The sequence below is a fragment of the Gymnoscopelus braueri genome (assembly GCF_963280865.1).
Source record: "Gymnoscopelus braueri genome assembly, chromosome: 18".
In the NCBI taxonomy this organism is placed as follows: domain Eukaryota; kingdom Metazoa; phylum Chordata; class Actinopteri; order Myctophiformes; family Myctophidae; genus Gymnoscopelus; species Gymnoscopelus braueri.
Genome location: NC_137618.1, coordinates 32,488,202 through 32,515,007, shown reverse-complemented (window position 1 = coordinate 32,515,007; position 26,806 = coordinate 32,488,202). Strand labels below are relative to the sequence as shown.

At 41.6% G+C, this 26,806-nt stretch overlaps 1 protein-coding gene across 3 annotated transcripts in view; it reads right to left on the bottom strand.

The window, feature by feature from the left end:
- LOC308073437 (dedicator of cytokinesis protein 9) overlaps positions 1-26,806 on the bottom strand; it is a 106,676-nt gene that overhangs the window by 69,254 nt on the left and 10,616 nt on the right. Inside the window, exon 1 of one of the 3 annotated variants that reach the window (XM_080412336.1) lies at positions 115-366. The exons of the other annotated variants lie outside the window; for them this stretch is intronic. Within the exon in view, the coding sequence (XP_080268462.1) occupies positions 115-228 (114 nt within the window). The 5' untranslated portion in view covers positions 229-366. Of the gene's footprint in view, positions 1-114; positions 367-26,806 lie in introns of those variants that run through there. 3 annotated transcript variants of the gene reach the window in all.

Genomic DNA, 26,806 nt, shown 5'->3' with positions numbered 1-26,806 from the left:
TGTAGTTCTACAAGACATTGTATGAGTATGACAGGATAAATTGAATAGCTTAGCAGTGAGGCACGCATGCAAGTTTTTAAAGTTTAATTTACATCTAGTCCTTCCATGACTTACCACCACCTGTGGTACAGCGTCTACCTCTGTCTCCGCTGCATCTAGACCCTTGTACTGCTGCGGAGACTCAATGACCAGTTCCTTCTTTGGGGTTTTATTTGCCCTTCCTTGCATTGTCAACAGCTGTGGCAGGATATCTCCTCACTAGATCCCAAAGACAAGCGGACAGCCAGCATATCCAATGGAGAAAAGCCTTGTGCAGGAAAAAGTCAGGCACACATCCACTCTTACACTAACAGCTCTCTCTCTACACACTGCTCTGGGCTCTGGGAGTCTGAAGAACGCCCGGGACTCACACCCAGGCTGGAGAGATGGCCCCTCCCACACTCAGCTGTACTGCCTAGGGGAGTAACACACAAACACACCGACGCACGCACACACACACTCTACCAAAGTTATCTGACCCCTTGCCATCCACCTGCACACTGACACAGGCCTGACAAAAGGAAAATAAAAGAGACACATTCCTTAAGTATTACAGTCTGACCAGGGACTGTCCGCGCCTTCTGTAGCAGGACAGCTGGACTAAGAGCTGCCTTCCACTACGACATTGAGAACTGACTACAGAGGAGAATGAGAGGCAACAGATGAACACCTCAATGCAGCTCAAGTGTTTCTTCTGGAGAAGTAACACGAATAAGCCCTCTGTAAAACACCAGTATGGGAGGATCAGACCGAGTTCATAGCGAGTGCCTCTGATACAACACATACAAGATGGACAGTTCTTAACACATCCACCGCCAGAGGTTAATCTCATAATGTACTCACCAGTGCCAAGGTGTTTTTGTTGTTTTTTTGTTTTTTTCATGTCGCCATAGATCTTGTTAAAATCCTTAAGATTGAGCGCTACACGGTCTGTTTACATCCGCGCGATCTCCATGTATCTCCCAGTGAAAACCACGTGTCAAACGGGGCATCCATGTTTGAGTTAGAGCGGATTACGTTAAACAGTGAAATGCGAGGAGAAAAAACTACAGGAAGAGAATTGAGTTTCAGTTTCGTCTGTAGAATGGGAGCGGGCGTGAGCGTCAAAACCGGATCCCAAATAATTCTATTTCCTGTCATCAAACCGGAAACGGAAGTGGATCAAAAAAATTCCGAAAGTGCACCCGGACCGCGCATGCGCGAAAAGACCGCAGCCCGTAGGACTACGGGCTCGGCGCTTAACCGTTGGATTTAACGGCCCGTAGAACTACGGGCCCGGCGGTAAAGGTGTTAACCAAAATAATGCCCCAACAAACACGCCATCTAAACAACACTATTACATTCTGTATGCTAGATATCGTTGCTTTTGGGCAGAAACCTTTTATGTCCAAAACCGTTTGTTTTCAGGAAATGGAAAAACAACCTGTGTCCTGTGTTATTATTTAGTCACAAGTACGTAGTAGCTAGCCTTAGGGACCAATGGTTCCTCAGTCATGTGGCCATAGGTCAGGAGCCTAGCTCCTTGTTTCCTTAGCGTGAGGCAGCTTGATGTACAAGTACACCCCCTGGACATGACGCTAGTATGTCGCAGTCACAAGCTCTTGTTAATACTTTTCATTGGTTAAATATTTACAAAACCCACAGACAGACTTAACGCTTTCAACCTGGCGTCTCTATTTTGGGCATGTCATTTTAGGTGAAAGTTTCCCAAAATCTTGGCTATTTACGAAACTTTTGCGCGACCCTGTCATACGGCGATGTATACAATTGTTTAAAAAAAAAAAAAAAAAAAATTAAAAGGATGAAATATGGAGATACAAGGTTTCTGCCCGACAGTGACGATATGTAATATATAATGTGTTGTGATGATATCTCCAGATATTCTCAACGTATGACTGTAGCTGTGGAATCTCACAGAGTCTGTTTGTAATCACAGGGGTGAGGCGTGGGGAGAGATTAGACCTGACTCCTGTCTGCCCCCCCAGCCCCCCGGTTGTTGATCCATCTGCTGGAGGGGCATTCCAATGTGACGCAGCCCCAGCCAACCCACCTTGGAGTGGGCCTGACCCTCCGGATTCCTCCGTGGGCCAGAGTGGGGAGGATGTTATCTTTTCACGCCTGTGTCAGAGTTTAACGCCACGGGGGGAGGGGCCAGGCTAACTTTACAGCTGCTCTCCTCCCACTGTCACCTGCACCTCCCCATCATCACAGTACAGTACCAAACTACCCCCCCCCTTACCCAAATACCCCTTATAGTCACAATATATACAGCTAAATTCTGAGTGTTCATTTAACAAAAACAAAAAATGGACCCTTACAAGTCTATTGAAGGCATGGAGAAAACACTGGGACTGGGTCTGGGAGCCTTAACGATCATGACAGGTTCCACAGTGGAATGTCTTACAATTCAGAGATCTTCCTAAGGGCAGATACGGCAGTTCTCCCAGGGCTTAGAGTAGCAGGGGATGAGTCATCACCCACTTCCTGTGTCTGATAAGAACTGTCTTCCCTGTCGCTTTGCTACAACAGATAGCTGATGATGAGTGAGAAACGTTGATAGGTTTTTGAGTTGGAATACCATTGTCACAGCTACACTATACGAGGCAGGTGTTTTCCTGGGAAAAGGACTGCCCTAGATAGCTCAACGTGTGTCATCACCTGTTTATCTGCACTGATTGGACATGCACTCAAATAGTGGAGTGCACACTTGTGTTAGCACAATATTACACTAGTACTCCTACTCAACGACAATCATGAGACCAATTTTTATCCAACATTCTTCGAAACACCCACTTTGTTTACTGAACGAGCGAACGTCCTTCTTTGTGGACTGGGAAGTTTATATGACTTAAGGTATGCTATTTACCCCTGCTACTGTATATAATAGATTACACAAAACATCTCTAAAAGTCATTTAAATTTATAACCATTATATACTGCAGAAGATAATCTAGATATTCTATTAATGGGAGATTTTTTGTAGGTTTATACTGACACTAAAGTAAACCATAATTTGAGTGGTCTGGTACTATCAATGGTGTAACCTAATTGGACATATTTGTTTTAATGTTACAGTAGGTGACGCACAGAGAACAATGGCACATTAACTGTGTTATAGCTGCCTAACTTTGATCATGGAAGCCTAATGTGTTTGAACAGAAACAGGAGGAGCTACTGGCTTCCTCTCCCAGGCAGTTCCTATCTCTAGCAATAAGAGATAACTTCAAAGAGACTTCCTCTTATGCACTGCAGCCCTGCTACTGTATTCCCAGATGACTGACAGCTACTTGAAAGTACACAAAGCTGCCTTCATAGTCAAGTCAGTGTGCTCAAGTGTTATTCCTCTCTCCACTAAAATAGTATTTAGCACATTGAGTGCCAGGTTTTTTTAAAAACAGGGTACAGTCAGTGCCTGGATTTTTAACCATTTTTGTACCTTTTTAAAGTAGTCACAAAATATTTTCATTGATCACCGTCCTCACGGTGATCCCCTCATTACACACATAGAGGTGTCGTACAATCGGGGGAAAAACATTAAAAACATTCGGTAATCCGTTCCATAGTTGCAGCCAGTTGAAAATAGTCAAAAATACATAGTAAAAAAAAAAAGTACACAGGAGCCGAGATACAGGCTTTTGAAGTCATAAGTTAACCAGGAAGTGGATTAAAGTCTAAATCTTCGAAAAATGATATCTCCTGGTGCTGTGAAGGAAAACTAATTAAAAAATGTTTTTCCAAAAACGGTTATAACCGTTTTTGGCACACCTCGTTTGGATTATGAAAAACGGTCCGGACCGTTTTTGGCACTCAATGTGTTAGAAAATGTGAAGCTAGATTTTTCCACTGGTACCACTACAAATAAATTGTTTTAGGCAGGGTGTCAATTCCACAGGATGGTTTAAATGGCAGAGGAACCACTGCTATTGAGGAAAGAGAAATCTGCTCAAACAAATGAAAATCTGCTCTAAGATTGTAAGCCAACCCCCTCTGCCTGACATAATAAGGCTGGCCAACAACATTGTCTCAGACCACAACCATGTCCTGAACGGTTAATACCAATTGTTAACATCAGACCTAGATTCAGGGTTTCACAATTTAACGGGGTTACACTGTCTCTCAACCCAGACAACTCCCCCATAGTCTTCGAATGCTACAGAGAGTTTGTAATTATGGCCCTTAAATTAACATGTGATCCGTTTGTCATTTCCTTTCACGATTTTTTTTTAAAAATATGTATTTTTATATATTTTTGAATTTTGCTTAAGCTAGAGCAGCAATAAGATGGCGAGAGTAATCCCTCTATATAAAAAAGGAAGCAAATTAGAACCTGGCAACTACCACCCTGTTTCCATCCTTTGTTCCATCTCAAAAGGTTATAGAGCGATTAATTCAAGAACAAATCAACAGCTACCTCGGCGAGTGTAAACAGCTGTTTGAATTCAATCAATCTGGCTTCAGAACACTCTACTGTCACATGCCTACTGTATTTGACCGACTACATCAAACGCGAGGTAGACACGGGCAAATACTGCGGCATGGTCATGCTGGACCTCTGTAAACCATTCAATTCTACTGAATAAGCTGAGGGCTATTGGGTTTGTTAGCACATTATTAAACTGGATGAAATTCTACCTCGAGGGAAGAGAACAAGTGGTTGACATCAACGGAACCATGTCCTCGTCACTCCCAGTGAGCTGCGGGGTTCCTCAAGGAAGCATACTAGGGCCGTTACTGTTCCTTCTATACATTAAATATATGAATGCTGCCTGCAACTGCAAATTGTTCTTGTTCGCTGATGACTCAGCACTCCTGATCTCGGGCGAGGACAAATTGCAGGTTGAGGAAGCTCTCAGCTCTGAACTCACCAAAATCTGTACAAAATCTGTTACCGATAACAAACTGTCACTACACCTTGGTAAAACAGAATCCATTCTTTTTGGGAACAAACGTTCCCTCAGTAAGATAAAGGTAAATTATTTCAAGGTCAAATTCGATGACACAGTAATCTCTAGCAAGGAAGAGATTACCTATTTGGGCTGTATTCTTGACAAATACCTGACAGGTGAAAGCATGGCAACAAAGGTGATCAAAAAAGGAAATCAAAGAACAAGATTTGTGGGCAGAATTTCCTCTTTTGTCAACAAAAGTGCTCTCAGGACTCTTTCCGAAGCCCTCATTCAGCCCCTCTTTGACTATGCTTGCACCTCCTGGTACTCCAACATCTAAATGTCACTAAAGAGACTAAACTTCAAACCTCCCAAAACAAACTGATTCGACTAGTGCTCGCCCTGGGGCCCATGAGTCATGACCCACCTTTTTCCCCACACATATTGCTAGCCTGGGATGGCTCAGGGTAGAAGACGGGGTTAAACAACAAAAAATGGGACTGGCTTTCAAAATAGTCAATAGTCGACTTTGCCCTCAATGCCCTCTATACCCGCATGGCCGCATATCTGACTAAATACCTCCAATACTAGAGGGAGCGTAAACAACGATCTGGTACCACCCACCCATAAAACAAACATGGGCAAATTCTCCTTCTACAGCACTGCCACCCAAGTGGGGGAATGCCCTGACCCCATCCCTCAAAATATAGATCACTGTGCTTCCTTTAAAACAGCGCTGAAAATGCACCTTTCAGGAGGCCAAAGGGGGAGGTAGTTATCACTTATCCCTTAGTCAGGCGACCCTACCCCCCCTTTCTTTAACCCCATTCCCCCCCCCCCCTTTTCTAGTGTTTTTATATTTGTGATGATATTGAATGTTTTGGTGCTATTTGATATGTTGATGAATTGAATACCTAGGACCCCAATGGAAACAAGACCGCAAGGACTTTATTGGTGTTTAGACAAAGTGTTTGACTGTACTCGTTTACATTTCTGTTTAATACAATATTCAATCGATCAATACGGTACAAGTAGATAGTATTCAAGCAACTGGATTTACAGTATTTATATACTTATCTATGCGACTGCAAAAGGCGAAAAGGGAAGTGAGGAGGGACATACATTGTATTTTCTGCTGCTTTTCAGCATTTCTGGTAAAATTGTATGAGTGTAAAAAAAGTGTAAAACATGATTAAAAGATATAAATAGTGGAAGTACTTCTGTGGCATACTGGCAGTGTGAGTGTGCACAAGACATTTCTGAGATTAGCCCTGGACACACAGACAGACAGACAAGCAGACACGGAGACAGACAGAACCTCTTCTAGATGGCTCACCTCTGAGGAGCCACGTCGTAAAAATATGGATAATGATTAAATAATAATTTTGGACTCCTTTGAAAGGCTTTTTAACAGGTTATGTTAAAAAGCCTTTCAAAAGGAACCTAGCAAGTTCACACTTTTGGCGTGACGTGCAAGTTGTTGTAAACTCTAAAACCAGATTTCACACCCACAAGACAGAGCAAACACATCCGTTTCCTTCTGCTTCCTTCTACATTAAATGTGTTACATGCTTATTTGCTAATGCTGATGACTTCTATTGTTGTGCCTTTTGGTTCAGCAGCACAGACTGAAGACTTTTGAGTTGAGTTTGTTTATGGTTATATTTATGTCAGAGTGACGTGGCCGCGGTCCGCCGGCCCTCACAGTTGTCAATTTTAATATAGGATGAAAGAAAAAACAATTCAGTATTGATCTGACAATTGTCATCAATTTCAATCTGCTTTTAGCAATATCCTGCCTGGTGGTACTGCTCAGATGCAGTCAAATCTGTCACACAGAAAACACAGCCAGGAGGAGGGTTTTGATGTTAATTGAATGCACATTATCCTTCTTTCTCATTAAGGATCTGCTTTATATGGTCTTGTTGTCTACATTCATTTCAGATACCCACCAAATGAACTAATGAGTAACTGTATTTTTGGATAATACTTAAGATGTTCAAATGATTTGAGTCATTGCCGTCTTTATAGTTCAATAGATGCCATTACCACAATAAGCAGAGCATTTTCCTCACACTGTAATGATTCATCTCTCCATATTGATGTCATAACAAGCAGGGCTTGATGCCACGTCAAGCAGATGAAGCCCATCCAGCCTGCCACCTCCCACACGCCCAGCCAGCATCCACCCCAGGCCTGTGCAATACTACTATTGGGCCGGTCAATTGCATAACAAGGGCTTGATGCAATCACTGAGCCTTCCCTGCGTGATCCAGAGGAAAACAGGGTGTAACCTGGAATGTAATGAAAACATGCAGACCCTCCCTCGTCATCGCACATGTACTGTAGTAGCTCAAGCTCCAGGACCCACCACCCATAGGCCTGTGATTCCCACGGTGCAGTGGTTTTCAACCCTTTTCATATCAAGGTCCATTATTTATTCTGCATTTGAGCCACGGACCACCGTTTGATGATATTTAGACTGCCAGACCCAAAACTTAGAACACTTTGTTATCGTTGGATACGATTTGTCCACAATTCCATGCTGTATTGATGTTGGTACCATAGGAGAGATAACAGGCAAACGTTGATAAAAATAACAATTCTTTAAATAAGTAATGCAGATGTTTAACAATAATTTTATTCTAGAGAGCATAAAATGAAACCAAATGGACCCGTAAAGGGTCTTTTTACACTCTCAAGAGTTAAAGATCTACCTAATAAGGGTCAATTTGGTTACCAACGCTCCATCAATTAGCTGGGGACCACCTGGAACCCCCTCAAGGACCACTGGTGGTCCCCGGACCACTGGTTGAGAACCACTGCCACAGTGAGATGTTACCCTTGAGATAAAGACAATCATAATTGGGAATAAACAGGGTGCAAAAATGAAGCCAGGAGACTGTCGTCTCAATGCAGCACGATCATCAGATTCAGGATGAGTCACTTTATTCCCGAAAAGCAGTAATCTATACAGGAAGTTGTCATGGTACCATTGGTGCAGGAACAACTGGAAACACATGGGACACATGGAAGACGTAACCGTGACATACTAGGGAACACGGGACCAACTGAGTACTGACACACACATGCAGTCACAAATATTGTTAGGAGGGCTGTTAGTAGCTTACTCTGCTTAGCTTAACCCATTAAGACCCCCAGAAAAGCAAAGATTTGAGTTACAAATGTTCGCTTAAAAAATAAATATATTCAAAGATTTGAAAAAAAATCACGATTTTTTGAATAATTGCAGATCTACAAGTTCATAGCGCGGCACTCAGTGCCGCGCTATGAACTTGTGTATCTGCTGTTTTTCAATAGCCAAAGAAATCTAAAATGACATGCGTTCCTGGTCTTAAAGGGTTAAAGGACTATCGTCAATACATGTTATTGTCTATTCATGACTTTGTCCATAGGCTTATATCGTACATAAACACAGACCATAGGCTATTTCCATTAATTGCATTATTCTTTGATTTCAAGTTTACAAATGAATGAAAACTCCTATTGTCACACGCCTATTTTCTCCTTGATCATGATCCTTGCGTATTATAGTTACACAATTTATACAGTCGATTTTCTTTTTTCCAAAAAGTGTACATTTAAGTGCTGAAAAACGGTATTTCTGTGGACACATCCAACAGCTCATTGAAAATGGTTTTGCCTTTGCCAACACAGCACTATTTTTCAGATTTTTAAATCAACCTTAAAAATACATTAAAACGCAATGATAACATAACTTTGACCAAAAATCATGGTGGACAGACATTTGCTGCGTTGGATTATCTATCTGAAGCAAGTCTCTTCAAGTTGGTTTTCATACTGTAGTGAAACGAATGGAATCATGGCTTCCTTGAAAATCTAAAGCTACTTTGAAGAGTATACTATGAGTTGTAGTTAATGGGCTACACCTGCCCGACCACCAATACAGTATGGCTCTTCATAATAATCAGTCAGATTAGAAAAAATATAATTTTTATATGCTACAGTGATCTACTGATAAATACTTAAATTAAATAACTTAGATTGAGAAAATATGAATATTTCTACACAAAAAAAAACTCAAAAAACTACTCTGAACAAGTGCTGGGGATAATGGTCCTGTGTCTCAATCAGCAAAGGAATGAGGAAAACATTCTCAAGGTTCCTGTGTGGAACCCTCCCTCGAGCAATAGAGGTTGACTGAGATGCCTAACAAAGTAGGAAACAATTATGGTAGGAACAACAATACTTAAGCAGAGCAAAGTATGCCTTTTAGCTGCCTTAAGGCAAGAACACTAAAACAAGGGATGACAGGGAGCAATCTCATCACTTTCTCCTGAAGAAATCATATTTTTTCATGCAAATGTATGTAGATTTATAGCTTCTTTGCCAAAGAGAACTGATTTTCTGCCGGCTGTACAGTAAATCGGTTAGTTTGAGCAAGCAACATGGCCGTACAATGAAGTAAAATACCTTATGTGTAGCAGATCTACAACGCTTTGATGTGTTGTAAGCTTGAAGATTGGCTATTTTCCAACATCCAAGAGCTAATAATCAATAAATCTGACTTACAGGTGTGTCTTGACTCTTGACTCTTGAACAGTCAGTGGTAAATATAGAACTACCTAAATTCTGTATGCAAACATGTAGTAATATTAATCAATATTTATAATTGCAAACACTTTAAATCAACTGTAAATCAGACTATTCTGTCATTTCGGAGTCATTGAGATCACGTACTGAATGCACTCCAAACACATTGAAAACCGCACAATTGACTCATTAGACATGCTTCAATTCTAGCAAAAAAACATTATGGTTTCTGTTAAGAGGCATTTACTCCTCAAAACATCAGCTGATAAAATCAGCTTCCATCCTGGACCAAACTGACATCACTGCACACTTCTTCATTCCTGGAAACTACATTCCATTGATTAGACTGGAGCACACATTAGCTTTTACGTGACGGTATTGCTCTTGGCCTCAAACATTTCTTGGAAATATAGGAAGGAAGCTGTGCCCCCTGTGTAAACGTACAAAACATGAAGATCATTAAAACGTATAATGGCTTCTCATGGCTTCTTGTGTGAAAATGGGCAACAAGTGATAGCCAGCATGTGTAAAAGGATGAGGGGTATTCAGCTCCTCGATTGCGCTGACGTTTGTTCCTGAAAGGCATGTACAACCAGCCCCCCCCAGCCGCCAGAGGAGCGTGAGATATGTTTCCATGAGGAAGGAAAAGGGTGCGCTGGTGTAATCAGAGTGAGAGGAATAACAGAACCTTAAAACAGACCAAAACAGACCACCTAATGACTAACAGTAGGAACAGAGACGGCACATCAACCTCCCACCGCCTGCCCTGCATGAGTGTGTGCGTGTGTGTGTGTGTGTGTGTGTGTGTGTGTGTGTGTGTGTGTGTGTGCTTTATGTGTGTGGCCTCTAACCCCATCAACCCTGCTTGAAATTCCCACAGACGAGATAATGACTCGTAAGAATCCTGTAGTTAAAAAGGTCACCAGTGTATGGTTCATATCTGTCTATAAAAAGACATAGTAAGATAAAAAAAAGTGCTAATATTAATGAAATCATTATTCTGTGCTATACAGGAATTTGTCAGGCCAACCGCTACCGTTTGATTCGAGATATTGTTGTTGGTCAACATCTTTTTCGTCTTATCTTTTGCAGTAGCGTATTGATTTCTGAGACTGCTAAATGCTGAGTGAGGATTAATTTGACCCTTTTAAGTGATGATTCCTATCTCTGAGCCAAGAGCGTCCGCCCTTGCCCTTGACCCACTTCCCTGCTTCTCAAACAGTCGCTGTCATCCCTGTCACCACAGTCAGTCAATCTGATGACTGCTACAACCCTGCTAGAAGAGATGCAGCACAGCTACACCACCACACAGCCACTAAACAAACAAGACGGGGCAAGGCAAGCTGGTACGGAACGCTAGAAGCACTGCCAACCCTGCCCGCTCGCAGATGAAGAGCGCTGATTGATTTCTAGCAGACACAGATCTCACTGTGGCCCACCCGCACCCCCCACACACACAGTGGCTTTACCCCATGCAGCACTTAGCAAGACATAAGACCCAACCCTCCCACTGCCCTATATTTGATACTGTCACATCACATGCATTCCCGCTTGCTCACTTTACCAAGCTCAAACAGATTTGCTTCTAAATCACATAAATTCATCATAATGGTCAAAACTAACACTATTTATCATGCAGCTTTTGGGGGCATGAGCAAATAAAAGTCATCATTAAAACTTATCTAGAAACAGAATGGGTGTGTTTCCTTCATAGAGGAAAGGGCTGTTCTGTGTGGACTGCAGGCAAGAATCCTGCAAATACATATTATTAACACGACTGCAGTATGAATCATTGATCAATATCCTCATCATGTCTTTCCTGCATGGTGCTTTCATGTCCCATTTATATTTAAATGTGTAAGGTAGGACCATAGCGACAATGTGTTATAGAGTGACTGCTTGTCTCTGTTGACAATAACATCTCAGACTTAAAAATCCACATGGAGAAAGACCATTCAACACATTTCCAAAGAAAATTTTAAAAGAAATCAATTGCATTGCTCAGTGCATTTCTGTGCACATAGGCATGTACAGTATAACAAATACTGTATATTGCGCGTGCACAAACACACAAGCTACCCAATTTTGCACACAGACAAACTTAACAAAACAATCATGCATATATATATGTGCACTGCACACACAGTATACAGTACACACACACTCACGTGTGAACGAGCAGCACACATACTATAAACACACACGCACACCTTCAGTACTCTCGGCGTTGGCCACACACGGGATTCCCTCCGGCTCAGCGCTCGCTCGGCCTCAGATGGCCCGATGGGCTCGGCTGCACCCTTACAGACGTAGCCGCTACAGTTCCTCTCCAGGACAGTGCGCAGCCCCTCAAACACCACCGTACTGGTGGTACAACCCATCGCTCCCGGTCCAGTCAGGCTTCAGTCAGGAAAGCCTGCCAGTGACCCAGTTTCCTTGATCGGCTCCTGCTCCTCCAGCCTGGTCCATGATCTAACCTAAGACCCACGAACCTCCAGCCTCAGACTCAGGGAAGGTAGGTACCCGATATGTGGCTAAAGGGAGCCAGAGATGCGCCGAACCTACAGTAGGCGGGGTGTGTTGGAGGAATGCGCTCATCCAGCCACCACACTGTCGAGCCTCACTGTAAAGCCAGGATCTGCCCTGGTCGATGGTCGCAGGAGTGCCTCAGTCAGCAGACGAGATAGAGCGAGTGAGTGAGTTAGAGAGAGCAGAGAGCGAGGGATGAGGAGGGGGGGATGAAGGATGCTGTGTGAGTTCTGTGCTGCAGCTTCAGCCAATGCTGAGCTTCCGACATGAAACAAGCTGCAGATGCAGCAAGCATCTGTCTCACACACCTTCTCTCTCCTATCTCTGTCATTCAGGACTCTTATTATACGACTATTGTTCTTTCCATTTTCGCATTGTCTTGACTGCAAAAACACTGCAAAATCCTATGTTAATTTAACTCCATTCCATTTTTACACTCACCAACACTCAGGATTTTGTGTTAGAGAAATTAAACCTGTTAGAAACTAACACCTGTTTTTGTTCCATGACAGAGATTCTTATGTATGAGGCATACAGTACCAAAACTAAGGTCATGTCCATGAGCAGAAATAAATCAATTTAATCTCTTAACTATTTTTAGAAATAAGCAGGTGTCCTCACCTGACCATTTCTGCTCTACAGAAAGCAATGTGTAATAAAGCAAAGCTAATGTGATTGAGATAATCTGAATACATATGAAATAAATGGGGTGTAATAATGCCATCCTTATATCCAGAGGGAGAGACCTTTTCCACAGTCAGGCGAACAACAGTATGGCTGACTGCTTATTTAGTTCAACTGAGAAGCCAGCCAGAGAAGTGAATGAATCACAGAGCAACATGGGTTCAAACATGCAGCAGCCTGTGTTATATAGCAATATAATTATGTCACAAGTTTAAAACAGAAATATCAGGCCTAATTAAAAACATCTAATTCTAGTATAATGCTAGCTGACTAATACTGTACATTTATGACCTCACTGCATGGAGAACTGAAATGTAAAAAGAAGTACAAACAAACAGTAGCTTTGAGTTTGATTGAGGTACAGTATGTGAAATATCAAAATATGGTGGTAAACCCCAAAGGACTGACTTGAGCCTCAAAGACATCTCTGTTTACAAAATATATCAAGGACATGGGAGGATTTATGCTTCGACAACAACCGGGAGAGTTCTAATTTCTATAAAAGATTATCAGCTTGCTGAGCACAACATACCGTACTCGCCGTTCTAAGTAAACACACAGATATATCAGGCAGGGATGACTAAATCTGATCATACAGAGACTTCTGAAAGGTCAGGATGATTCAGCCCCAAGCTTGACCTTTGATTAAAATGTCTCCCAAAGTGATCAAGAACAGAAAAGCAGAGAAGGCTGGAAAACAGTAACCCCCCCATTAAAATGATTGGGAAATGTGTTTCAAAAACACAAAAATCCTTAAGAGTACAGTTACCCCGTTTGGTGTTCCTCACCAACCTTGTACTTCTTGAATATTTTCTGTTTGATTTATTTGGTATTATTTTCACCTTTTAAGTGGTTGGCTAATTGAGACAGAGGGACATAGATATTTTAGTACAATTTCTATTATTTATTATTACTATTAGATAAAATTGTAATTTATTGCCATTTTGTCTTGTTGCTGCAATGTCGAGGAGCCCAATATTTCTATATATTCCTGTATATTTCTGCAATGGGGAGTCAAAATAAAAATCTTAAATCTTGACACACGTCTGTAATAGATAACCAAACATAACAGATTCCAATCCACACCCATTAAAAGAAGCCTTCTAATTAGTCTCATTGTATTTCTTTATCTTCATCTTGGGATGCAGTGCCCAAGCAGCACACTTTGATTGAATACTTTATTATCAAGATTGTTAACAGTAGTACAGGTAGTACAGTCAAAAGTTATGCTATAAGGCTAACGCAAAATGCCTCAGGGGCAGGGGCTTTTTCATTGTGGTCCATCATACTCAATTCATCAGTAAGGCATACAATACATACTGTATATATAATACAAACATACAATACATCGGTAAAAGCTCAGTAGCAGCAAAAGGCATATTTACAGAAAAAGGAGGGGTGGGGGCGGAGAGCAGAGGATACTATTACTGAGGTGTAAGACTGTGGTCTTGTTGGCAAAAGCAGACAGTCTCATCCACATCCTCCACATATACCCGTAATAGTCATAACACATGGCCAAATACAATAGACTGTTGTTAATCGCACACAAACACAAAAACACAGTGCATAGCTGTTAACTCGAAGTCCAGTATAACCTGGACAATCCCTCATTGGAATGAAATACACACAGAAAGAGAAACTGAAAGGAATAGTTAAATTAATACAATAGGACTCGGTTCTACAACACGTCCCTGTGGCAGCATACCTCCGGTATGACGCAGTGTAACCTGCTGGGACTGTCTATGTCTCACGTCCTCATTACGAGGAAAGGGGAGGACAGGCAGAGAAACAGGACATTGTCCATCTCTGTTTATTTCTGCTCGTCTATGTGCTTCCTGTAGCTGTGGGTGACACACACGAAGACATGTGCAGACACGCACACACGCACACACTTACACGCACATCCGACTATATAAGTCACTGTGCTGACTGATGCATGATGTTGCCCTTTAAGCATTGATACAGACTATAAAATGAACAGATGTCACGCATATATTCCATAACATATTGATGTCTATTGATGGACAGTACATTGATGTCCAAAGGCCATAGTTTGTCAACTGGGAACTGGTATGGGCTCACGTTTCATCATGTTCAGTCACACTAAAGACACAGAGGGGCATTGATTGAGACACAAACATACTGTACCACGTTTGCAGAATGTGAAGTGCTTTCACAGGTCACGCTCGACACGCTGGTGCATTAGACTCCTATTTGCTTGCATGCATGCCTGTATCCTGCGTCTCTGTTAATATTTCAGCAGTGCTTGACACACTGAACTACATTTGTTTGGGGCGAGGAGATTAGCTGCAGAAGCAAGCAGCCGAGCCCATGGATGAGGGGATTCACTGATAGAGAAAGAACGTGAGAGACCAGAGGCAGAGAGAAGACTTTTGATTGACCATTGATCTGTTGGCAGTGTGTCCTTTCACATTTATCCTGCTGATCCACTCCTCCCATTCCCCAGTTACTGCAGAGGGCTTTTAGGCTTAACATATGGAATAACGAGAAGTAATCTGCCGTAAAACTGCAAAGTCAGATATCCCACATACTGTAGTAGTGATTCTTCCTTGGCGTTTGTTGCCGTTTTGGAGGTCTAATAGCCCATGGACGTGCTGTTTGATTTTACCCTATACATTCTCGAATGTATATATTGTGTGCTTTCTCTGGCTTTCTCTTCAGTGGCCAAGAGAAGACTTCCTAAAGCTACACAACCCATTGAGGCATTGCAGAGAACACAAACCTCTTTGTCCTCTCAAGCGATGTTTTATCTCTTTTGGGAAAGACAAGCTGTCAGTTATTACTGAGAGAGCACCAACATAAATAACAGCAAGGCTAAATGGACAATGATTCATGGCTACAGGCAGACATTGTCTGAAGTGTCCCAGCTGGTGAAGATAAATCTACTGCCTCAAAGACACTAGATTCTTCTTCACGCGCATGCTAGGGCATGTCGGCAACAATGCAATGACACGCTCTCTGGAAATGCCACAGTGAACGCAATATCTGACATTTCCAAACGCGGAATCCTCTGCGATGTTACAGGAGGAACCCGCTTATTTTTCCACTTTCCACTTTTGTTTCAGTGGGGGTCTCAAATTAAATGACAAGACAAGACATTCCCCAAGAAAGAATGGGCCATAAAATGTAAAACATTGTAAGAAGATCTGAAACAAGAATGAATCACACGCCAAATAATTCTACATGTTGTACAATGTTGGTGAGCCAAGCGTGCCAAAAACCTATTAAATATGTAAGGAGAACGAGCAGACCGTAGCACCTACCGCTGGTTATCTGCATTCTGCAGAGAGGGGATCCTATCGACCAATCACTGGGCCTGAGATAAGAATGCCCTCTGAGAGGGTTCCCCCAGGAGATGGACTGACTGGCTGCAAAGTCAAACCATTAGACCCTGGCAGCCGCAGCACTGCACAATACAAGGCTCTGAGCACCTGACAATCTGCTGAAATGAGGTGTGTGTCTATGCATGTACTGTACTGGACCCCAGGAAGAGTAGCCTTCACTGTGGTGAGGACTAATGGGGATCCGTAATAGAAAAACAATAAACTGTGCTACAGACATATATATTATAAGTAATGAATTATTCAGGTCAGGAATGAAGACCGCCGAGTCATCTTGGTACAGCGAGGAGGAGGGCTCATTCTACTGCCCCAGTGTCCCAGTCTCCAGCAGCACAGCCAGCAAAAAGCCTCATTACGATGAATGCAAACCAGACACAAATAATCCCCTTAGAAATAGTGGAGTTGACTGTCGACACAGGTCATACCTTGTCTCAGTTTAACCCCATATTTCTGTCCCCAGTAATGTGACATTAGAGGTATGCAGGTATTCCATACAGTACAGCCCGTGCCGCATGTGAAAACGGCTACTGTACAGTGTCAGGTTACACTGGCCATTAAACTGGTATGGAGTTGGAGCCTGAGAAAAATCCAAAGGAGAATGATTGGACTTCATGTAAGGGTGCAACAGTCAATGAAACTAATCAATTTCATCAATTATAAAAAATAGTTAAAATAGCAGATCTACAGTCTTGTTGATCAGCTATTTATGCGACACCATTGTACAACAAAGTATAAAACAGTCAATTATAAAAAAGCTATTCGAATTTTTCCGTGTAGATTCATTGATATTTTAAAAATAAAATTATAATTTAAAAACAAATACGCTTCAAGATTATTCGAGTAATCAGAAAAGTAATCGATAGAATAATTGCTAAGAAAATAATAAATAGTTGCAGCCCTAATTTAACATGGTACAATATGGGCCAAGGCACAGCATGGGTGAAGTCTATCTGTGGATGTGCATCCACATGCGAGTGTGGGCATCCTGTAGGGGACGTACGTGGAGGCTCCATTGGCCCACACACTGCTCTGCTCTGCTGCACTACACAGCTGCTGCCCAGCAGATAAGACCCAGTCTGCGACACAGCTGGACTTATAAAGCAGCATGTTTTAATGCAACATGGATTACTACACAAACATTCTGAGTGTTTACGGGTCCATGTGGTTCCATTTGTACACTCCCGAGTTCGAGTCAAAACGAACAAACACCGCAACTTGGTTACAGTTTACCTGTGTCCAGTGGTGGCCATCTTTTTTTGGCACATGTAAAATGGTAAAATGTTACCGCACAAAATATCCTGGAAGTTTTTAACTATACAGAGGATCCTCACAGCTTTCAATGAACCATTTAGCCATCTGTGTACTGATGGTTTTCAATCAATTAACCAGACGTTTGTTTTGGCTCAAGTAAGAACCAGACCAGACCTACAGCAGGAGACTTCACTTCTGGATATAATAGACAGAAATGTAAGAAAAGTCTATGATGATGTCATACAGCAAGGATTCACTACAAATGTAATCTGGATCAATGCTGCTCTGAAGCCCTCAGACCGAGGCCTAGCAGCAAGGCATCATCTCAGTCTTTACGGAGTGCACAATCATAGAACCGCTGCTCTTGGGGACACCGGCCACAGCCAGCAGCATCTGGCGATTGTGTCACTGGCCTGCAATAGCCTGCAATGATGGCTCCCCTTGAAGTGATACAGCAACATCAAGCTGCTAGCAGCAAAGCGGGCGGGACCTAATTAAAAACATCAAAGCCAGCACATGTGGACAGAGATTGGTCAGTCCGGGTTTCCCCCTCCTCACAGTGGAAAGAATACGCGATACCATAAAACAACAAGGCCATAAACGCCCCACCATGGCTCAGAAGAGGACGGGGATATCAGGACGAGTTGGCATTTCATCTGAGGAGAATCATCTGAGGTCAAGTCCAAAACTGGCTTCGTTTCAATGCCCAGGGTTCGCTGTGGGCCCTTGCAGGAAGACGTGTGTGTGTGTGTGTGTGTGTGTGTGTGTGTGTGTGTGTGTGTGTGTGTGTGTGTGTGTGTGTGTGTGTGTGTGTGTGTGTGTGTGTGTGTATGTGTGTACATGGGTAGGCCACAGTATGGTGGACAACACCAGTGAAATCAACCCCCCACATCGAACGGTGCCAAAGGCTAGATGACACAGGTTGGCTCCCAGCTGGACATCTCTGGGGATGCGGAGAGGGAAGTGGCTGTTTCCTGCTGATGTGTGTGTTGCTGTTGTAACAAAGCGCCCCTGTCTCTCTCTGCCCACTTTCCTTAAAACTCATTTAAAACTGGTGAACCCCTGAGATATTTATATATTTATCACTTTAATGTTACCCCTCCCCCCACCCACCCAAGGTCACTTACACAAATGGAAGGGAAGACTCCTTGAGTTTAGGAAGACTCCTTGAGTTGAAACAAAAGACAGAAGGCGCTCAAAAAGAGTGTACAGTATGTGTGTACAGTATGTGTGTGCCAGAGTTAAGTAAAGACATATTTAATACCTATTAAGGCTTGGATATAAGGGTTCCTGATTTTGAGATGTTTAGGGGGTCCATGTGGGAGGGCTAAACAGATACTACTGTAGGCCCGGAATCTAGAAAACTTGAACTTAAATTCCTCACACATTTTAGATGCCAATGTATATCCATTACCATCCCAAAATAGAATACCTACAGCAAACAGACCTTACACAACAGACAACAGAGTCAAAGTTGACTTGTGGTCCCCTGAGGATATTCTCTACTACTGATTTTGAGAATTAACTACTACACAGATTTAACTGGAGTCTCTCATTGAGCCTCTCCTCCCTGAAGTTAACATCCAGGTTAGCCTGTTCATCTTAAAATGGCACCAACACAAATATAAGGGGCCACATCCTCTTCCTGCTCCTCAGTATTTTGGGATAGTTTATTTATCCCAAGAGAAAAGAAAATGACCCATTTTCCTGAGGGGCACCGTTTCCTTGACTTTGTAGTGCAGCCACTGGGTGCTACGTAAATATGCTGTGCAAAAGAATAATCACCAAGTAACTTTTACTTGGTCATATGTGTACTCTCTCTCTCTCTCTCTTTACTTAACCTGCTGGCCCAACCTAACCCTAATCTTAATTTAAGAATAAAATACTGAACCCTAAATCCACATCTCTTATCCTCCTGACGCTAACACCTACTGTAATGCCTAATCCTAACCTAAATCTATTCATATTTGTAACCCTAACTCTAAAAATATTTTTAAACCATACAAATACCTCTTTTCCTCACATGGCATTGTGGTCATTGTCATCTATACTGTCCTTGTGGGGACTTTTGGTGCCACAAAGACAGTAGATGATACACACACGCAGTTATGTAAACATTAATACCCCCGTCTTCCAAAAATACTGAAGCCTAATTTATGCTTCATCATCACACAATGTTGAAAATAACCGATGTATAAATTAGGCTTAAGAATCCACTTCTTCATCTGTATCTCTCACTTAATTCAGTTCCTGCGCCCCTGCGGTGGCAACTGCGGGATCAGTGTCTCATTAGAAAGTGCTACAACTCTTCAAGTAGTGCTCTTTCCATAATGCCTGCTGCAGCACAGGTCTGAAGCAGTGCCAAGCCTTAAGGGCCTGCAGCCACTCTCTGACCCGCACTGCCAGCTGTGTTTGGATTGGCTCTCACAACACTCACATACTCGGTTTCAAAACTGGGGATTCATGCAGTGATGCGGTTTAAAGAGGAGAAGAAAAAGGATACAAATTGTGTTTCGTTCTTCTCTATTATGTCATGAATAATATAAATTAAAATAATTGCTAATGGCTAGCCTAAAAAAACTATATGGGGATTAAAGAGGAGAAGAAAAAGGATATAAATTGTGTTTCATTCTTCTTTATTATGTCATGAATAATATAAATTAAAATAATTGCTAATGGCTAGCCTAAACAAACTATATGGGGATTACGAGATTTATCGATCACATTGCAACTTTTCCAATGTGTGGGGAATCTAATCTCAGCTTTCAATTAGAAGAGTACGGTAGAGCAGCCATGCACATCCACTCTGATAATCAGGTGCAGGACAAACATGATGAAGATTTGTAGATGATTGAAATCTTGATCTTGAAATAAACAGCAAATTTAACAATGTGCAGATTATAATTTATCTCAGCTACCTTGACTTGAATATCAGATTATTTTGACGGCTAAACAGCACAAGAAAACAACCACAAAGAACATTTAAATATACAAATACATGCAGACACAACTTTAAAGAAGTATTATTAAAGAAGTATTTTCATGATATTTTTGTAATCTGAAATGTCTGTGAAGTCCATACAATCTCCTTGCCAACAAAACATCCAAAAACAAACTATTACTGCCACCTACAGGCACTGGAATACACTACACTCAGGCACAATTGATATATTTTCATACCACTTGAATGAATAAGAAGGTAATACATTAAGATGAAGGAGGTCAACCTTCAGTATGATTACAGGCTACTACTGGATAGTAACCAAATGCTCCTGTTCATTAACATAAATGCTGGATTTTAACATCAAATGTATCATGATGCTGTATGAGACTACTGTGTACAGCGTAGCTCATGAGGCAAGACCTACACAATAAAATCCTGGGTGTGTACATTTATTTTAAATTAACACTGAAGATTTTACTGTGTAGCTTTCACAATCGTCTTGGAACGATTTAACTGTGCTGGCTGTCAAGTCTCTTACCACAGCATACCACAGCTATTGTTTATCAAGGCCATGCCGTGTTAAAACAATCCCTTCCAACAGCACAATCTTTGCACAGGAAGAAGTAGTGAGCGTATGTAAACTGTACTGTACAGGAGCCCTACTTTCAGTATTTACACAGCTCCAAAAACTCATTCAGTTTCACAAACAGTGTCAGAGGCCCAGACAACCCCAAAGCAATATTGGCCCCTTGATAACATTGAGATAGCTACATCTACTGTAGCTTAGTGAGAATTCAATTCAATATTTGATTGGACAAAAACACACCCATGCTTTTACAAAGAATGAAAAAGGATACCCAGATTAAACACTTTTCATCACTTACTGTGCCGACACAGATATGACCTGACAAACCTCTATTGCCCAATTCCCAGGTGTCATATAGTGACTATAGAGGCAGGGGGTCAAATCGCCAGGGTCATGTTCTAACATGGTGCCTGAATGGTGGGTGTTGATAGATCCTGAAAGAAGCCCATACTAGCCCCCCCGCCCAGAGGCCACCACAAATAGACATGTTCTGATGGTCAGAACAGCAGGCCCTGGATTGAGTCATGTGAGAACAAAGCTGAATCGACATGTACCTTCACACATATGTTCCCTATACAGTGAGTCAGACATCCAGGAATGTTCACTGTAACCACTGAAGTCCTATATACTTTAACAAAGTGTGAAAATAGCTGATCTACAAGCTGGGCTGAGGGGTGCCAGGTTTAAAGGGGTTAAGCGAAACAGTGACTTATAGGAGGTATTAGGTTTTGCTACTACTAAATAAACTCATTTGTTAAATAAAGTGAAACAACCATTCACTGAGTCTGTCAGTCATTTAGAGTAGGCTATTAGCCATGAAGGAGCTGCTGTTTGTACATCCTGATAACAATACAGATATGAGTCTTGATTTTCTGGTTTCTCTTGTTTTCTTTGCAAAAGATTGTGTCATGTTCACAAGTATCATTTGAATGGCCCACAGGGAATGCACGCCTTAAAGCTGTACTATATATTATTTTACTGAATACTACGTTATTTTATCCAATCTGTATGGTAGAGTATGTTAATACAACTTATACAAATGGGGTGGTTGCATTTGGTCTCCCTGCTCTTCTATTGAGACATTTAGACACTGTGTCTGGTTTGACACAAATGGTTGACAAGTGGTACTGTGTTGAAGGTCAAAATTCAGTTTCTCCCCAGAGCAAGCAGGCAGGCTCTATCTAGCGCAGTGGTCAACATTTTGGCACTTGTGCAGGACACCCGGGGTCAGCAAGTTAATAGGCTTAGCTTATGATACACCACTGCAATTTTATTAACCATGAATGTTAATCATGGGCTCAAAGGCCAGGAAGCTGTAGCTCGCCAGTGCAATTATTAATCACTGATAACTGGATTACATTATTTAGAAATAAACCATGCACAATCACTGGTTTACCTCCTGCCCTTTTATACTGTTCTCTTGTGCAGCTAGAAGAAGATGCTGCCCTAAAATAGAACACATCATTAAGGGATTAACTTGTTGTTGCCTGACAGATGGTATGTACCACGATTTCTTCTGGAAACCCCATAACAAGATCCAGCTACACTGACTGAACAGATGGAACAAAACCAGTAACATGTCTTGTCCAGAGTTAATACAATAGGCACACAGCAGCATGATATAACCATGTACTTCCACAAAGAGTCTGTGTAACACGAGGAAGGTGTTGGGTGAGGGAAGCAAGGAAGAATGGCAGGAAACTGTCGTCACCCAACCGGAGTGTACTGGAAGAGAGGAGTAAAGAGAGAATCAGAGACGTAGTGGGTGGGGAGGCTAATCTTTATAGGCCCCATGCTGCAAAAACCAGCATGGAACAGGATCCAAATGTGTGTGTGTGTGTGTGTGTGTGAAAGTGGAACCAAATACAGACTAGCAGGAGGATGCAGCGGTGACCCTCCTCACCGATTAAGAAAGTTTGGATTTTCTATGAAGTGTAACTGTGTTATGATAGTCATGAATAAATAACGTACAGTAAATGAAATGGACCAAAAGCATCTGGCGGATTTGTCTGTTATGGGTGGAGACATGAAGGCGCCGTATAGAAGTGGGAGGGGCTGAGTGGGGTAGGGAAGAAGGATCCTGCGTGAGGATCAGCTAATCTTGACTCTCACTGTAATCAGTGGAAATCCTCTTGAGCCCCGTTCACTGAGCACCGTTGACAATGAAGGGAAACGGAGCATCGCGAAGAAGGAGATGAACGCATGTCCGTCCGTCCACCCGGAGCACCATGGCTGTGGCAGTCTCTTTAACTATGCCAAAGATGTCCATGGGGAGGCCACTAACCACTAAATTATACTTAATTGTAACATGATGGTGTGAAACGCATCGTGATGACTATCTAGAGAAAGGTGTAGGGAGCTGGCATAGCCTACTGTTCAAGTAGTTGAGACAGCAGGCACTACTCTTGTTTGCACTGCATGTACAATATTAATGAAGCAAAGCCCTCGGGAATGGTTGCCTGAACCAGTGACATGATTACAATAAACAGAAATACATTACAGAGTTCATTAAAATAAACACGTATGCATAGACATTTTTCAACACTTGTACACGCTCTTTTATTGCATGCATAAACAGCTTCATGCTAATTTTGCTACATTATGCAATTATAACGAAGTACACAACGATGCAGGAGAATAATCATTGTTGTACGACTAAACGTGTATTTTACATAAAGAAAAAAGGCTGTCAGCAGAACTTCATATTGGTCTGCATAAAATGGGAAATAAACAAATTAATCTGAGTCAGTACTTTTTACGACAATTTTGTGTCGTAATCAATTCTTTCTTGGCAGTGTGGTTCTCTGAACGCTGCAGAGACAAGTCAGGAATTGGCTCTTAACCCATTCAATCCACCATTTTAGATTTCCTTTGGCTATTAAAAAATAGAAGATATACAAGCTCATAGCACGGCACTCGTACATCTGCTATTTTTGAAAAATCGTGAACGGTTGGCAAAAAATTTCAAGATTTTTCAAAATAGCAGAAAGCTCATAGTATATCTGCTATTTTAGAATAGCCAAAGAAATCTAAAATGACAGATGCGTTTCTGGATTGAATGGGTTAAAGAGTGTGGTGTCCAACAGTGGCACAGACAGTGTTTTCCTGCTGCTCTGTACTCCCGGAGTTAAATTCATTGTAGTGGGCTGGGTGGTGAAGTTTACCCAGTTACACCACAGCCTCTCCCCTCAATGGCCCTCACCCTTCCTGGCAGAGGAAACACGTGTTACCAGATATATCCCTAGTTTAGAATGGCCAGACTGGGACGGACAGTCAATATTGAACTGCATTCTTTTGTCTCATAGTCTGTCTGTGTCTTGAATACACTGACCCAGTTACGGGTCCACTTTTACACGTTAAATAAAGTCTAGGGCATTCACGAATAGTGATTTTTAGCAGTCGAATTATTCGACCTATAAGTATTCGAATATTCAATTAATCGATTTGATTATAAAAAATTAAAAAAAATTATTATTTTTTTTTTTTTTTCAATGGCATTGATGACTTGAATCAAGGAATGCGAGTTGACGTCACACCAGAGCTCACAGCTGCGTGTCTGCTGTAGAAAAGACAAAAAAAAATAAAAATAGAATAATCGAATAGTGGTTTGATAGTCGAATAGTCGGTTTGATATTCGAATATTCGAATATTCAACTATTCGGTGAATGCCCTGAGTCAGCTAGGTCAGTGGTTTAGAAACGTTTTGTACCAAAGGCAAACCATTGGGCAAATCAATCTCAAGCCTCACCTGTATTCATAGTGAAAATAGGCAATCAACATGAGATGTGTTGTGAGCTTGTAGATCTAGTATTTTTGAAAAAATATATAAAAAAATAAATAAAATAAAAATAAAAACACTATATATATATAACCCCACACTCACATAATTTAGTGAGTACATAATAGGTGTGCACAAAGTACGGATATAGTCCATTAATAAATAATACTTTTTGTATAGTTGTATATATTGCAAAAATAATGTGGTTGTCACGAAATCCCAAGGCCCAACTGGACTTATCTCACGCAGGGCACACCGTTTGGGAACCACTGATCTAGGCAACTGCCCCCTCCATTCTTCATAAGTCATACATACTGGACTGTACTGGACAGTACATCAGCTGTACTGTAACTCACTATGCAATACTCAGATGACAAAAGAAATCTCATTATTTACAGCTGATCCTCTCTCCATTGCTGGTATACTAAGAGGTTCGAAATCACTTCAGGGATCAGACTCATGCCACAATAAGCTGAATGGTTGCCATGGCAGCTGAGATGGATTGGACATTTTTTCTTCTTCTTCTAATCTCAAACCATGACACTTGAGAATGGCCTTGTTGAAATATATTTAAGAATTGGACTGGATGCAAATAAATACTAATCAGAATCATATTTCTTCTCATTTTATTTGGCTGATTTGGCTTAACGGTTTGTTAGGGTACATACAAGTCTTACAGGATTTTAGTTTGCATGAAAACTTGAACAATGTGATCATAATCGTGAATATAAGCTTAGATCATGTTTTGGATACAATTTCAATAGATTCTCCTTTCTTGAATACTTCGTTGGAGAATCACAGTAGATTCTACAACCTGAAGTGGGGGATGGTGTTGTTATTCATTTCATCTATGGGTGAGTGGACACACTAATAACAGATTAACCACATGAACCCTAGCGTCCCTATTCTGGGCATAATAGGCAAACATTCTGCGAAAATAGCAGATCTACAAGCTCACAAACGTGTCACGTTGGCGAAGACTTCTTTTGTAGATGGAAAAAATTAGGGGGCCAAGAACAGACCCCTGGTCAACAAAATAAGTGGTTAAGCTAGGCCAGGGATACTGATCTTGTTATCCAGCCAAGGAGTATGGACTCCATGAACCATGGAGTGATGCAGCGTGCTCACAATGCTCTCCTCGACGCACGCCGTCTGTTTTGATGATACACATCAACCAACACAAAGTGCAGCCAGGACATAAACAGAACAGTGTCCAGGGTAACCACTGCGGCGGTCCTCATCACAAACAAGTGTGATTAGTGGCAGGCCTTCAGGCACACAGCCACAATGGTTCTCATCCATACAACAGCAAACTTTATTTATCCTGGCCTGGCCGAGGATGCTGCTGGAGTAACAGTGCACGCTCAGTGCAGCCCTGCTTCCTAATGCTAAATCCCTGAAAAACTAACATCGAAAGTTTAGAAACCAAACACTGACCACCAGGGTCATATGACTTCCTACAGAGACTGAGATGGAGGCTGAGGCTTCTGTTTGTGTCTTTAAGTCATGGAGTTAGTTTTCTGCCCTTTAAAATTTCGGAATGTCAGCTAATACAGCCACAGATAAAGGAATTAACATAAACAGCAGCGCCGGATCTGCATGACTCAGTGACTTTAAACAGAACTCATTTGTGCATTGTGGGAGGGCGAACACACAACGGCTCTGTGTCACTGTTGAAAAAGAAAGAAATGATAATACGGTTCGGTATTTTCATTTCATTTTTAAAAGGATTCCCTGTAACGATCACTTTGTGTTTTCTTCACAGAACACACACACCATACAAAATTAAAAGCTCTAGGAATTTCAGTGGCCACCTTGAGCCTCACTTTCTACACCTCATTCCAACTAGAGCCAGGCCCATATTGGCCATTATTTGACTTTTTTGACGACATCTTTATCAGCAGTTATGTAGCCAATGTGTCCCGATTTCATTTCAAACCACTTTTGTGCCTATTTTGGGCATTCCGTTATAGGCAAACTTTTCTAAATTTGTGAGCTTGTAGATCCGCTGTTTTTGAAACATTTAGAATTGGACTAAAAGGGTTAAATTAAATATAAAACGTTTGTGTGTATTTTATTTATTTGTTTGCTTTTAAGTTTAACATTCTCAAATAGGAACTTTAATCAACGTTTTTCAACTTTTTTGGACAAAATATTGTTTAAAACACCGGT